Source organism: Giraffa tippelskirchi, chromosome 7 (genome assembly GCF_054371585.1).
Source record: "Giraffa tippelskirchi isolate mGirTip1 chromosome 7, T2T-mGirTip1v1.2.pri, whole genome shotgun sequence".
In the NCBI taxonomy this organism is placed as follows: Eukaryota; Metazoa; Chordata; class Mammalia; order Artiodactyla; family Giraffidae; genus Giraffa; species Giraffa tippelskirchi.
Window position 1 is genome coordinate 105,406,360 of NC_137281.1, and position 14,654 is coordinate 105,421,013.

Consider the following 14,654-nt stretch of genomic DNA (forward strand, 5'->3'; position numbering starts at 1 on the left):
ATTTTAGAAGTACAGTCTTAAGGGGAGGAGGGTGAAAGGAACCTGAGGAATTGGGGTGGACTAGTATGGCTGGTCAACGTTAATAGACTCATTTCTACAAGTTTTATAATGTTATAAAACAAGCCAGAAAGTGATCATTTGTTCTAAGACTTCACTAACAAAATACCTGGTATTATCTGTAACTAGAAAAGTATCATACACTTAGGTTACACTAACTGCTTAGTAAGCTGATTAATGAAATGCTAAGAGCAGTTTGGGAAAAAAAACAAACAGTAGAACAAAAGTTAAAGACTGAAGAAAGCCTGAAGGACAAAAATTTTCTCTTGATGTTAATCTTTAATTTCTCTAGGGCTGCTTTTGCTCTTTCTGGAAAGCAGTCACCTGCTTTAAACGTTTGTTTTCTCCAAAGCTATTTCTGAAACATTCACAAAGTCACAGGATCTCAAAAACAATGTTTATTTTAACACATAAAATGTGCCACCTAGCACCAATGCCTGTTAAGTACCAGCATTCCATCTGGTTACTATTACGCTTTGGAGCCAGTGCAACTGGGAAGTCCTGACAGATCAGTCTGCGAACAGATGATTATCATAACATAAAACAGAGACCACACAGAAAAAAATCATTTGTTAAATGTACACAGAACTACACTTGTAGTTATTTAAACAGCTTTCTGTTTCATATAAACAAGTTATCACCAGTGATTTAGCCACATTTTCCTGGATGCTGAGCATGAGGAAAAGTGCACGAGCCACATAAATGCACGAGCCTGAAGCTGGGCCTTTTATTCTCACTCCATTCTCAAATAAAAATTTTTACAGATGTCTTTCCCTCCCTTGCACTCTGACTTCTTTCATCTTTATTAACGGACCACAGTGTAATTTATTATGTAATTCACCGGGTAAATGATACTGTAATCAGTACAGTGAAGGAGAAGCACAGAACTCTGGTCACAAAAGAGTCTTTTCATTTTTTGTCTTTTTTTTCAAGTAAAAGAACACAAATATTAAAGTTGTCTGAAAAACAATGAAGTGGAAGATACTTACAATAAAACCCATTGTATAAATGTTAAAACCCTCTCTTAAATTTATCTTGATGACAAATTAAAATTTACTGATATGAATTTAAACATTATTAAAGAGTAACTGATATCTCTCTTTAGAAACTGGATCAACTTACCTCTATTTTCCTGAAAACACGCCAAGCCAACCATGCTACTTCATTATTTTTGGCAGACTTTAGGCTAACCTCAGTACCTATTTTTATTGGAGGAGTGACTGACACAATGTTTCTTTTAAGCAGAACTTGATGTGGAGCTAAAAGATTTCAGGCCCTTTGGCAGGAAGGCAGTCAGTTAAGTCATTTTTCATACTGCAGGCAGCCGGTGGTGGTTGTCTATAGATCGGATCCCTAAAGACATGCTGAAAAAATCTGTGAACACAATCTTCCCATGCTGTATTCACATGCTTCATTCATGTTATTAGCTTACCCACGTTGTTAGAGGCTTGGGTAAGATGACTAAAGATTTCATGATGGGAGTTTCTATAAGAAAAAAAATGGAAACCTTAAAAGACTGATTTCTTATTATATATTAAAATATTTACTGGGTATTTTAATACTAGGTATTACCCCTACTGACGGCTAAATGCAATTCAAATGAATAGCTATGTATAATGCTTGGAGATGGTCTTTGCTAATGCCTAAAGTACAAGCAACCAAAGAAAGAACAGATATACTAGACATCATCAAAATTAAAAACCTCTGTGTTTCAAAGGACATACTCTCAAGAAAAGAAAAGGACAACCCACAGAATGGGAAGAAAATATTTGGAAGTCATCAATCTGGTATGAGTCTGGTATCCAGGATCTATAAAGAATGTTTACAACTCAACGGTGAAGACAGCTCAATTTTAAAATAGGCAAAGGATTTCTACCAACATGTAAAAAGGCCAACAAGTACACAAAAAAGATACTCAATATCATTAGCCATTAGGGAAATAAAAACCACAATGCGATTACCACTTCATACCTACTGAGATGACTACAATAAAAAAGATGAATAACAATAAATGTTAGGGAGGATATGGAGAAAATGGAAAACGCAGACAGTGCTGTTGAGAAAGGAAAATGGTATAGCAGCTTTGGAATAGTTTGGCAAGTCCTCAGAAAGCTAAACATAGAGTTCCTGTGTTTAGTGCCCTAGCAATTCCACTCTGGGTATACATACACTCAAGAGATTAGGAAACATGCCACACAATAGTTTCACATGAATATTCACAACAGTATTATTCATTAGAGCCCAAAGTGGAAACAACAGAAAAGCTCATCAACTGATGAATGCGTGGACAAGGTGTGGCATATCCATACAAAGGACTACTATTCAAGTGTAAAAAGAAGTGAAGTGCTGATGCATGCTACATCATGGACGCACCCTTGAAAACACTGCTGAATGAAAGAAGCCAGATATAAGAAGCACACATCATGTGTGATTCCATCTGTATGGAATGTTCAGAATAGTTAAATCCACAGAGATACAGATTGGTGGTTGCCAGGGGCTGGGGAAGGCAGGTGTAACTGCTAAAAGGTATGGAGTTCCTTTTTGGGGTTATGAAAATGTTTAAAATTAAAACGTGGTGATGGTTGTCCAATTAGGTAAATATACTAAAAATAGCTTAAGTGTAAACTTTATAGTATGTAAATTATATCAAGTTAAAAAAACAAATGACTCTCCCCCCCTCCAAAAAAAGCCTTTATATTTAGGAAACACAAAAATTTTTAAGCCTAAAAAAAAAAAACCCCTACTTCTAAAATTATACAACAGCTTTGGCTAAAACTGGATCCTTTAAGGCACAAAACATTTTTAATTCATTGTTTTATCTCTAGAACCATGCCACATAATAGTTGATCTGAATTACTAATCCCACTGCTCTTCTTTCTTTATAGTTCCAACACCTAGTCCTGATTCCAAAAAATGAACATTATCTGCTTTTGGCTAGAATGCACATAAATCAAAAAACTTCACCACAAATCCAAAGGAAAGATAATAGAAACAAATGGAACTAAATCAAGTTTAGCACCCTCAATTCATAAAAGTGATCTTGTTCTTGCCTTATACCAGTCACCCACAAGGTGCTGGGGTACAAAGATGGATGGGACACAATTCTTCCCTTCTACACGTTCAGATACTAGGCACTGTATAAAATGTACTTATTATAACAGGTAAAGGAAGCAATCTAAAAGGGGAGCATAAAAATTCTATTTAATTGAGTGCATTTTTCTTTATTGGACAGACCTACCCTCTTGTATGTTATAGTTGGACTAGTAAAAAAAAAAAAAACTTGAATGGTTGGAGAGAGTTCACAAAGGTCAGAACTGGCATTTAAAAAACTCTTAAGAGATAACAGAAATTTATAAATACCTAAGTTACTTGTCTGAGGTGATGCCCAATTATAAAGCTATATAATTTACAGCTAGAAATGACCTTTACAAAAAAGTCTGCCTTATTTTAGAGAAAACACCTGAGGCCCAGTAAGTTAGGCAATCTTAACACTGAGTGTTAGTGCCTGAGTCCTGTTAATCATTATAGCCATTTCCCCGCATGAAAATTAGTATCTACATCATACTCAAGCTCAGAGACAGTGTCCAGCTAGTGAAATCACTTCAGAGGATAATAAGGCAAACATGTATTTACCGATTTTTTCTTTCTGATGTATAAAATGTGAATATCTTCACTTCGATATTCTTCATCATGTTTTTCCAAAGGAATTTTTTCAAAGTCAAAGTCTAGTTGAAGGAGCTATAAATTTAAAACAGATGCCATTCAAATTCAATAATATGAACTATCCATTGCTCACAGAAATCAGAATGGTGGTTACCTTTGGAATACTGACTGGGAGGGGTATATGAAAAGTTGAGCTAAGCACTTGATATATATGCATTTGATTGTTTTAACTCAACTGAAACGGATTAATGATATCAAATTTTCAAGTATACATTATTTCAAAAGTTCATTAAAGTTCTTCACAGTCAAGAAAAACATAAAAGTAAAAAACCATTTCACCATATATCTGAGGCAGTCATGAAGAGTCACTTTACCCAAAGTAACCCTTTCAGAAGATAAAACTGAAGAGCCATAAAGATGTTTCCTTAAGAGGAACCACTTGTAATATGATGGATCTTTACCCATAAGAAGCATTTGGGTGACCACTGGAGGAAGATGAGTGAAAGACAAATGGGTTTCTAAGTACTACTTCTGCAGCTTCCTGTGGGTCATTAATTCTTGCAAAAGAAAAAAAAAGAAAAGAACAACTTCAAAATAGATAGGATACACTGGCCAAAGCTACCATAAAAATATAGTGGAAAATACCGAAATGAAAACATATCACATATCATGTTTCTATGATGTACTCTCCAAAAAATATATACATCATTAATATGTTCCTAAAAGCCAGCAACTTGTCTGATAAACACTGAAAACTCTTTCAGGAAAGACAAGGGTGTCACATTATTATTTTACATGGCTTTACAAATACTAGATCAACAAGTCAGAAAAGAAAAATAAAGGATCAGAATGGGGGTACTGGGGCGGGGGAGGCTAGCGGCAGTTGTTAGAACGGTGTGCTGTAAAGGATTCTCTCCTTGGGTTCTGCTGCTGCTGCTGCTGCTGCTAAGTCGCTTCAGTCGTGTCTGACTCTGTGCGACCCCATAGACGGCAGCCCACCAGGCTCTGCCGTCCCTGGGATTCTCCAGGCAAGAACACTGGAGTGGGTTGCCGTTTCCTTCTCCAGTGCATGAAAGGGAAAAGTGAAAGTGAAGTTGCTCAGTTGTCCGACTCTTAGCGACCCCATGGACTGTAGCCTACCAGGCTCCTCCGTCCATGGGATTTTCCAGGCAAGAGTACTGGAGTGGGGTGCCATTGCCTCTCCTCCTTGGGTTCAGTGTGCTGTAAAGGATTCTCTCCTTGGGTTCATACAAACAGAATGTTTCCCTAGTCAAAATTACCACAATATACTGGAACACAAAGTCACACATAGCCTCTCTGAAGGGTAATCCTTACAAAGGTAGTTCTAATCGAGTACTCACCTCAAAATATTTTTTCTCGATTTCTGGATTTTTCCCCATTGTTCGCTGTTCATAACAACATATAATACAAGTCTCAGACCCACTGAGATCTTTTAGGGTTTTCAACAGTGGCTCCAAAGACTGTTCAAAAAGGAATATGATTTTTGTTAATGACTTTTAAAAACACATATGTTTACTATAAAAGGGGGTAGGGGAGGCACAGGAGATAATTTTAACTCCCTTACAATTCACACATCTTTGAATTAATCCAACCCAGTAACCATAGTTACAGCTCTGTAACTAATGATTGGTAAACTCTTAACTAATCAACCACTGTATTAATTTCAGCTTCCAGAGAATGGATTCACGTGATTGCATTTGGCGTACCCATGGGTAAAAATGGAATTGACAGCATTCTTAAAGCTTAATCTAACAGGATTTAAACAATCAACAATTTACTTACAAAAGTAGGTCCAACTCTAACTTGAACATAAGTTGGTTCAATGTTCATTATTGTAAAAAAAATGATTGATGCTTACAACACTATACAAACTGCTATTCTAAAAGAAAAAAACATTCTATAAATATAATAAATCTTGTCCCCAAACAGTGAATCCTTTACGATGCAACTTAATTATTAATGTCATGTTTAACACATTCACTAGGAACAGCTAACTTAAAAAAAAAAAGAAATCTTAGCCTTTTACAGGAGATCCAAAAGAAAAAAATCCTTTAAAAATTTTACGGAAGCCTCTCGTAAAATGCACGTTAACACTTTTCTCAACAAGCTTCAGGGACCTCTATGTTAATCATGAGTACATATACATATTTCCTGGTGACCTTTATTTTCTCTTTGTTCATCAACTATGGAACAAATATAAATATCCTGCATTCAGAGATGTTAAAATGCTAAGTAATGCGTGCTCCAGAATCCTCGAAATACAGTTTATGTCTTCTAAAGGAAGAGACTCCACGCATCAAATACTCACCTCTTCGTAGTATATGCAGTCAGCCATCAGTATATAGTCTGGCGGAGAAGGAAAGTCTTCTAATTCTTCCCCCCTTAAAAACGTCAACCAAATATTTTAAACTGTTGCTTTACTAATTTAAAAGTCTTGTTTTATAAAAAGACCCAGAAATCTCCCTTCGTATTAATCATGCTTTCAGTGAAACGCAATTTAAAGCAAACTACAAATTGTTTTCTTAAAACAAGCTGAAAGGCCATACAAACCATTTCAGTACCTTGGCTTGAACAGAACCAGTGACAAGATGCTTGTTCATATTAATATTCATCTTCAGCAAGTCTTGCAATTCCTCAAGATCGGTGACTATGACATCTGCCCTATAAAATAACGTTGATTTAGGTGTAGGCACAGGAGTGGGAAGCCAGTAATCGGGGTTTCCTGAACAAAGCGGCGTCCCCTCCCGCCAGGTCTTACCCGAGGGTAGCGGCCATGAGCCCCACAGCCCCGGTGCCTGAGCCCAGCTCTAGCACCGACCGCCGGCTCAGCGCGTGGGCCCCATCGCCAGAAAATCCGGGCGTTTCCAGGTATTTAGAAAGGACAATGGCAGCGTCCCAAACAACGCAACCCACGCCGCCGGAGCCATACTGCTGCAGTCGTAACACCGTGCCATCTCGCTTCTCCAAAACTCGTACAAAGTTCCGCAGTGGATCCTCCCCGGAGGACTCCAGAGTAGCCGCCATCGCTGCCCGGCAACAAGAGACGTCGCACGCACCGACGTCACATTCACGCGCACTACTCCGGGCCCCGCCTTGCCAGGGCCCCGGCGCGTCCCCGTGGCGGAGTTGGGGCCACGGCGCGTGCGCGAAGGCACAAAGCCCGGAAGGCAGCGTTCTTCCAGCGTGGCCCAACGGTGGACCGAGGTACCTCTACGCGTGAAACCGTCTCATTCTCCGGTAAATTACAAGTGTGACTTAACGAACGGGTAGTTTAAATCACTTTTCCAGATAACGCCAGCCTGAGCGTTTTTACCTGGCTGGAGACTGATTCACAGTTTTTTTTTTTTTTAATTACTGGCTTTAAATCAAGGCAGCTTCCAAGATACTACCAAGGGTGGCTATAGTCCTGGTTATCTCGAGTTCCTAATAGGCTCTTAAATTTTCATCTAAATGCATAAAACGGTTGCAGGAAGCTTGTGATTGCGTTTAACGGTGAAGACAGTTTCCCCTCTTCCCTCTAAAGTTTACATCACTTAAATTCTTTGGGATTATGGAATTTAAGTTGCACAAAATAACTGAAAATAATGTGTGTATATGTATTACTTGTACAGAACTCGACAGTCTTACCCCCTTGTTCCTTATAATGAAAACACATTTTAAAAGTCTTTTAAAAATTAAGACTGGGGTGATTTATTAATCTTGTTAGGAACTCTGATACAAAGCACAGTAAAAGGCCACAGACCAGTAAATAAACAATGTGGCTTTTGGCTACTTTACAACTGCTGCTAGCACTAAGAGCAAAACACGCTTTTTCGTCACTTTGAACAGAGGAGTACAAATGGCAAATAAAAGCTTTAATCACTTCTCTGATTAAAAAGTTTAATAAAGCTTTACCTGTTTGCTGGTTTAAATATTACCAATCTAAAAAAATACTTTAAAAAATTTTAGTTAACACGAGATTTATAGAGAAAGTTACTTGGTTTTAAAGGCAATGCAGTTGGTTCCTATGCCGTAAGAAAATTATCCTCCGGATTTATGAATTAGTAAAGTAGCAGATTGTATTATAGGCCTTGAGTCACATAAATTTATATAGGTTATTAGCATTATTTTTAAATATACAATATAAACAAAACTGTACATATATGGCGTATTAACTTTGTTTTCCAAAACAACAGGCAACTCATTAGCTAAAGACACCATAGTCTGCAAAAACAAAAAGGCACATCTGTACAAGATATATGCCCTTTTTCCCTCTATGACTGGGTTAGGTAGTCTTTACATTTTGACAAAATAATAAACACAGTGCATTCTATTATTTTCATTCTATTTTTTCACTTTTGTCTTCAGCAGCAAATTCTGGCATTTAAGACACAGCATTGAAGAGTTTAAGAATAGTGGGTGTTATTCACAATTTTCCTAAAGGTAAAAACTAGATGTAAAAACTAAAAAGATGGTCAAAGAGGCTTAAAAATCAGGATGACCACACACCCCTATATGTGTGTAAATTCACTGCCTTAAATAGTCATCTGTTACTCAAATTTGAAAAATTCCACAAATGCACTATATCCCCTTTCAGTGCAATCAGTTTCACTTTAAACCATATTTTAGCAGAGTCTACAGTGCAAATATAAATTCCTTATACTGGCCTTTTGGCAGCACTGAGGATCCAAGACAAGGCAATGCTACTGATCACCTGAGGATAATGGTAAATGACTTCTGTGGTTTTATTTTTCCAATTTTGAAAAGCTTATTTGATCAGTAGCATTTTTGTAAGAGCATTATTTTTAAAAAGTACTAAAATACTATGCCTTTTTTGAATAAATTAAAAAAAAAGAAACTTTACAAATACCATTCCAGTGTCAATGACTACATATGGCTAGGGTCATTGAGGAGTTTCTGCATTTTCTAACAAAGGCAGTCTATACATTGGGGGGTGTGAAAGCTCCCGTTTGTAAGTCTTTGGTGGCAGTTTTGGTAGATGAGGGCTTGAATTCTGCCTTGGTGGAACAGGGGGAGCTTGAGGATGAGCAAGATTATTTTGACTTGAACTGAGCACATAGCATCGACGAGGTACCCTTGGAGAGGGTGTGCTAGGAGGAGTGTTTGGAGAATCTGGACACGTACTAATGTCTCTGAACCAGTCTGGATCTCTGTGAAGATGTCCCAGTGGAGGTGGCTGAAGAGTAAATGGACAGTTTATAAAGTGTTCTGGAGGCCGAAGTGGAACCGGTGGAGGGGTATCAGGAAGAGGATCTCTCGGCGGCGGTGGAGGTGGACTATGCAGAGGCCCATCAAATGGACCAGTAGGAGCAGGAATTCTAGGTTTTACCTTTGGAGGAGGAGGTTGTCTTGGTGGAATGGCAGGGGGGTCATCATCAGATTTCATAGTTCCCTCAAAAACAAAAAAGTTAAATTATACCTCTGTTCTCTTGAAACATCTATAAGAAAAAATTTTAAAAAGACTAAAAAATTCTTATGTGCTAAGTTAAATCCAGAGACACAAAATAGGTTAATCTGGTTTAATGATCAGATTTATGAGTAAATTACTGCCAGTTTCACTCAGGGCTCAGTTTAATATTTTTATATATGAGATGTTTTAATTGAAATCTTATAAAGCCTCAGATTATCTTGCTTTGTAGACACAGTTTATAAATTTATGCATTTTAATCATAATAATGGGCAAGTAAGTGAAAAGAATATATAGTTTTGTAGACATGAATGCTGAAGCTGAAGCTCCAATACTTTGGCCACCTGATGGATGAGAAGAGCCGACTCACTGGATAAGACCATGATGCTAGGAAAGAATGAGGGCAAGAAAAGGGGGCAGCAGAGGATGAGATGGTTGGATGGCATCACCGACTAAATGGACATGAGTTTGAGCAAACTCCGGGAGATAATGGAGGACAGGGAAGCCTGGTGTGATGCAGTCCATGGGGTCTCAAAGAGGCGGACATGACTTAGTGAATGAACACCAACAAGACGTGAAAGAACATGGTGTCAAGAGGACTTAATATCCAGCTTCTGCTTTTTGGCCATTTACTTCTACTATCCCCAGTGAGATTCAGAGTGGTGGTTCTCCAAAGTGTGACCCAGGATTAGCAGCATCAACACTAGTGAAAGTGTTAGTCACTCAGTAGTGACCTCATGGGGTGTAGCCTGCCAGGCTCCCCACTGCATGGAATTCTCCAGGCAAGGATACTGGAATGGGTAGCCATTCCCTCCTCCAGGGATCTTCGCAACCCAAGGCTTGACACCAGCTCTTCTGCATTGCAGGCAGATTCTTTACCGTATGAGCCACCAGGGAAGCCTTAGTAGGGATTTGTTATAAATGAAAATTCTTGGTTCCTGCCCCAGACCAACTGAATCAGAAATTCTGGCCAACTGGTTTTAACAAATCTTTCAGATGCTTCTGATGCAGCCTGAAGTTTGAGAAGCACCAGATGAAAGTTTGGAGAATGCTTTGAATACTACAGTTCTTCCCATCTCTACCAGAAAGAAAATGTACTTCTGAGTATCTATGAATCTGCCCAGCCTCTTTTTTTTTAGAAAAAGTATTATGAGGATTAAACAGTTATTTAAGGTATATTCTAAATAAAACAACCTAAGTATTTAAAAAACATAAAGGGTAAACAGACTCTTTTTAAGAATAAGCACTGTTTTGAAGATTCACAACTTTGAATAAGTTGAGGCAAACCCAAGTCCTGTTGACTACCTTGGATTTTTGTTGTTGCTCTTGTTGGCTGCAAGGCACAGCATGTGGGACTATAGTTCCCTGACCAAGGATCAAACTTGTGCCTCCTGTAATGGAAAAACAGCATCCTAACTACTGGACCACTGGGGAAATTCCCTACCTTGGAATTTGAAGCATCCTGATCAAATTTTTTTCGAGGTGGAAGTGGAGGAGGAATCAGTGGCTCTTCACTTAGCTTATGTAAACTACCACACGAACTGAAGAAAGACTCTGGGGGTAAAAAAGAACCGTTTAACCACAACTCACAATGCAATCATAAAACAAAACTTTATTTCAATCTGTGATCACCTCTCCTATGGCATCCATCAGACTGTACTGTAGCTGACTGTTGGTTTAGCTATCCTCTCCATTAAGGTGTAAGCTTTTTGAGGGCAGTGTGTATTTATTTTCATATCCATAGCATGTAACACACTGATAGTACCTGCCACATGCTAGGTACTACTGCTAAATGAAAATATAGTATCCAATTAAGATTAATAAGGAGATTCTGCTCCCTGAAAAGTCTTTTGTTTGTATAACTGTACTAATTTCCAAAGAAAGATCATCCATAAACAGAGACCATGCATTTTTGAAAAAGTTACTATTGGATTCATTTCTACATAGGTAATAAAACCTCCATTTAGGAGATGATAGGGTACGGTTGTATCATAGAACTGTTCTCTATACAAATTTCTTATTGATAATGGACACATTACATAACCACATAAATGTAACCACATAACCATAAATGTAAATTTACAAAATAATAAAGTATTAGAGGAAAAATTATCCCTAAACATGCCAACCAGACATAGAACGATTTTCATGTTCATTTATTTCTTTTATCTTTTTCATATGGTTAAATACCTGTAATTATGGACCTGTATAAAGGCATTGATCAAGTCTTGTTTATCATTATACTGAGATTGGGTTTATAGGAGCTTGTTGGGAAAGAAGCTGATGAGTTTAATTTTAAACACACTGAGTTTGTGTGAACTGTTTATGGGACATCCAAGTAAAGATGTCACTCATTACTCCATGTCAGAAATTGCTGTCCTGATCATGTCACGCTGCAGTCACCCCAGGGGGTCTTGCTGGCTCAGAGTGCCAACAGCAGAAACAAACAGTATCCCTATGTGGTGTTGGCAGATGGTGCGAGGAGGTCAGGTAGAGCACTACCCGCTGTCAATACGTTCCTTTTGCTTGCCCAGCATACTCTGCCCCGTCTTTGTCTCTAGGTGGTGGTGAATACATTCCATCTGGTTTAGTCAGCCAATTCTGCCCAGGGCGCCCCATTCCAGTCAAGAAGTGGACAAAGGACTCATTTTCTTGACAAGATCAGATTTGTAGCTACCTCTCTTTTATGCATGCAGCCATGTGCTTCAGTGAAATCTGATCTCACCCCTTTAGCTCCAAAGATGGGGCCTGCTTAGACCATTCCCTCAGCCAGAGTAACTGGTTTAGCTGATGGCACAGGACCCAATTCAGACTACTGAAATCTGAAAGGAGTTATGCAAGAGGCTACTGAAAAGGAAGTTTCTTGTTCTTTTGGAAAAGCAGTCCGTCAGTCTTTCTTTGTACCTCTTTCTTACTTGACTGAGCAAGGACACACATAACCTTTTTATTGCTCCTGCCACCCCTGAGGAAAAACAGCCTTAGATAAACCTGATCATCTGGACAAAACAACGAACAGTCAAAAAGAAACCTGGCCTTTGATAATATCACTGAACCACTGAATCAACCAGCCTTAAAGCAGCCATCCTCCCAATTTTCAGCTAATGAGTCAGAATGCTTTCTTGTTGTTTAAGGCAGACTTAGTTGAGTCTTCTCCTCCTTACAGAAACATACACGCTTATGGAAGCAAAAAATATCTTAATGATGATGAGACATTTGTTTTAAGTTTTTGAAACTGAGTCTGACTCTACAGTCAGACCACTTAACCACTAGGACAGGAGGCACTTAGTAACCTGTGCTGAAGTCTCAACTTCAATTTTATCTTCCATTAAGAGCACTTCCCCACAGATTATTTAGGTTTTGTGAGCTTTTAAAATAACTTCATTCTTCTATACTAGTGAATGTAGGATAATTTACTAAACAATTTCTGTAATGTTAGTTAGCTGTGTAAGTTACTTCCAATTATTTATCATTCACGCATCCATCCACACAACAAATATTTATTGGGTATCTGCTATAGTGCCAGCACTCTTCTAGGCACTAGCGATACAGCAGTGAACAAGAAGCAAGAATTCATGTCCTTACGAAGCTTACGTTCTAGGTTGATAAGAAAGAATAAACATGATGATTAAGTAAAAGTATAACAGCTGTTAAGTTAAAAGAAGAAATATTAGATAGGGAATGGGGAGCAAGTTCAAACAGGGTGATCAGGGAAGACCTCCCTGAGGAAACACTGAGAAAAAAGGCTGAAGGAGGCAAGGGAGCATGCCATTAGGTCAGATGGGTGAACAGCACTCGAAGCAGAGGGAATCGGAAGAACAGAAGTCCTGATGTGGGAGTATGTCCAGGATGCAGAGTGGCTGGAGCAGAGTAGGTAATAGGAGAGAACAGCAGGCGATGAAGTCTGACTGATGAGAGGTCAGATTTCACAGGAACTTATGGGTCCTTTTTGAAGAAACTGAAACTGTGTCTTTTACTCTAAGATGGAAGGCCATGGGCTTTAAGTAGTGGTGAGTCAAGTCTAACCTACATTCTAAAAGGACCCACCTGCTGTATTGAAAACTGAAGTACGGAAAGTGGGAAGTGAGGATGCTACTATAATAAACCAGGTAAGTGATTGTGGTCACTTGGACCAGGGTAGCAGTAGTAAAGAAGTCAAGAATTGGTTAGATCCTGGATATATTTTGAGAGTAAATAAAACTTGGTGATAGATCACACTTGGGGTATGAGAAAAAGAAACAGGTAAATGATAGCTCTTAAATTTTCAGCCTCAGCAATTAGACAAATGTGATTATAACTGAGAAGAGGCGGCGATGGAAAGAACGACTTTGGAGGGGCTGATATTTAAATAGAGACATCGAACAGGACACTGATTATACGAGGCTAAAGGTCAAGAGAGAAGTTCTGGGCAGAGAAAAAAATTGGGGAATTATCATCTTACAGATGATATAACACTGAATGAGACACCAAGTGAGTGAGAAGACGAGATTCAGAGACTTAGGACCTTCCATTTTTAATAGGTTGGGAAAATGCAGAGAAACCAGCAAGAGAGACTAAGGAGCTAAAAGTAAAGTAGAAAAACCAAGGGAGTGAGTGGGATGAGCAATGTGATCTTCATGTATGTGCTTCTTCACAAAAATTTTTTGGCATTCAGTATTAATGAAGGCAGAGACTTCTTCTTGTTTGCTACTGAATCCTTAGTAGTTGGCAGAGTAGCTGGCCCAAAGTACTCAATTTTCCATTGAACGAATAAGACCAAAAGGTGTAAACATTTTTTTGGTTTGATACATTGTTTTCTAATTTCTCTCCAAAAGGATCATACTAATATATCAACTCACAAGGGTAAGTAATATATGAGTACCTTTTAAGATAGGCTTGCTCATTCTTTGATGTAAACTGTCTATTCATGTCCATTGTTTCTTGCTGTTTTTCTCACTGTATGTGAGCAATTTTTGTACTTTTCTTTCTTTCAGGACCTTAAGACACTCAGAATTTTATGCAGTTATTCTCAATGTTTTCTATTAAAATTCAAAACATGATTTTATTTATGATATGGAAAGTATATTTTAGTATCACCCATAATAATGTCTAAAACTCCTTGTTCTAAAATGACATAGTGTTATAAATTGAACTGTGTCCCTTCCCTCCATAAAAGTTATTCTGAAGTCCTAGCCTCAGTACCAATAAATATAACTCTATTGGGAAATATAGACTTTACAAGCTCTGTAACCAAGTTACATAATAATGTCTAAAACTCCTTGTTCTAAAATGACATAGTGTTATAAATTGAACTGTGTCCCTTCCCTCCATAAAAGTTATTCTGAAGTCCTAGCCTTAGTACCAATAAATATAACTCTATTGGGAAATATAGACTTTACAAGCTCTGTAACCAAGTTAGGATGAAAGTGAACCCTATTTCTGTCTGTGTGCTGTGTGCTCTGTCGTATCCAACTCTTTGCAACCCATGAACAGTGGGTCATAAAGAGTGGGCCGCCAGGCTCTTCTGTCC

General features: G+C 38.3%; 2 protein-coding genes across 18 annotated transcripts in view; both read right to left on the reverse strand.

The window, feature by feature from the left end:
* Window positions 1-440: 440 nt before the first annotated feature.
* VCPKMT (valosin containing protein lysine methyltransferase) lies at window positions 441-6,779 on the reverse strand. 4 transcript variants are annotated; one of them, XR_014059886.1, is made up of 7 exons: window positions 6,500-6,779; window positions 6,292-6,402; window positions 6,050-6,122; window positions 5,082-5,201; window positions 3,691-3,795; window positions 1,180-1,542; window positions 441-571 (listed from the first exon to the last, which is right to left on the reverse strand). XR_014059886.1 is itself a non-coding variant. In XM_081511283.1 (6 exons), the coding sequence occupies exons 1-6, from the start codon at window positions 6,763-6,765 to the stop codon at window positions 1,528-1,530; spliced, it is 690 nt and encodes a 229-aa protein (XP_081367409.1). In that variant the 5' UTR covers window positions 6,766-6,779; the 3' UTR covers window positions 441-1,527. The 4 variants fall into 4 exon arrangements, 2 of the variants coding, with proteins under 2 accessions (XP_081367409.1, XP_081367410.1); XR_014059887.1 differs by lacking the exon at window positions 6,050-6,122 and having other exon boundaries at window positions 6,303-6,402; XM_081511283.1 differs by having other exon boundaries at window positions 441-1,542.
* Window positions 6,780-7,406: 627 nt separating this feature from the next.
* SOS2 (SOS Ras/Rho guanine nucleotide exchange factor 2) overlaps window positions 7,407-14,654 on the reverse strand; it is a 95,983-nt gene continuing 88,735 nt past the window's right edge. For 13 of the 14 annotated variants that reach the window (XR_014059884.1, XR_014059882.1, XR_014059885.1 and 10 more), the window contains 2 exons: window positions 10,593-10,702; window positions 7,407-9,133 (listed from right to left, as the gene is read on the reverse strand). Coding sequence is in view for 10 of the 14 variants with exons in the window: in XM_081511274.1 (XP_081367400.1) it covers window positions 8,624-9,133; window positions 10,593-10,702 (620 nt within the window). In the remaining 4 variants the exon portion in view is untranslated. Of the gene's footprint in view, window positions 9,134-10,592; window positions 10,703-14,071; window positions 14,164-14,654 lie in introns of those variants that run through there. The other variant, XM_081511281.1, reaches the window with a different exon arrangement.

Excerpts from the sequence above, each read along its gene's own strand:
- VCPKMT (XM_081511283.1), bottom strand. The coding sequence starts at position 6,765 with ATGGCGGCTACTCTGGAGTCCTCCGGGGAGGATCCACTGCGGAACTTT. Across the intron at positions 6,403-6,499 it reads CTCATGGCCGCTACCCTCGG|GGCAGATGTCATAGTCACCG; the intron begins GTAAGACCTGGC and ends GTTATTTTATAG. Across the intron at positions 3,796-5,081 it reads TCGAGAAAAAATATTTTGAG|CTCCTTCAACTAGACTTTGA; the intron begins GTGAGTACTCGA and ends TTAAATTTATAG.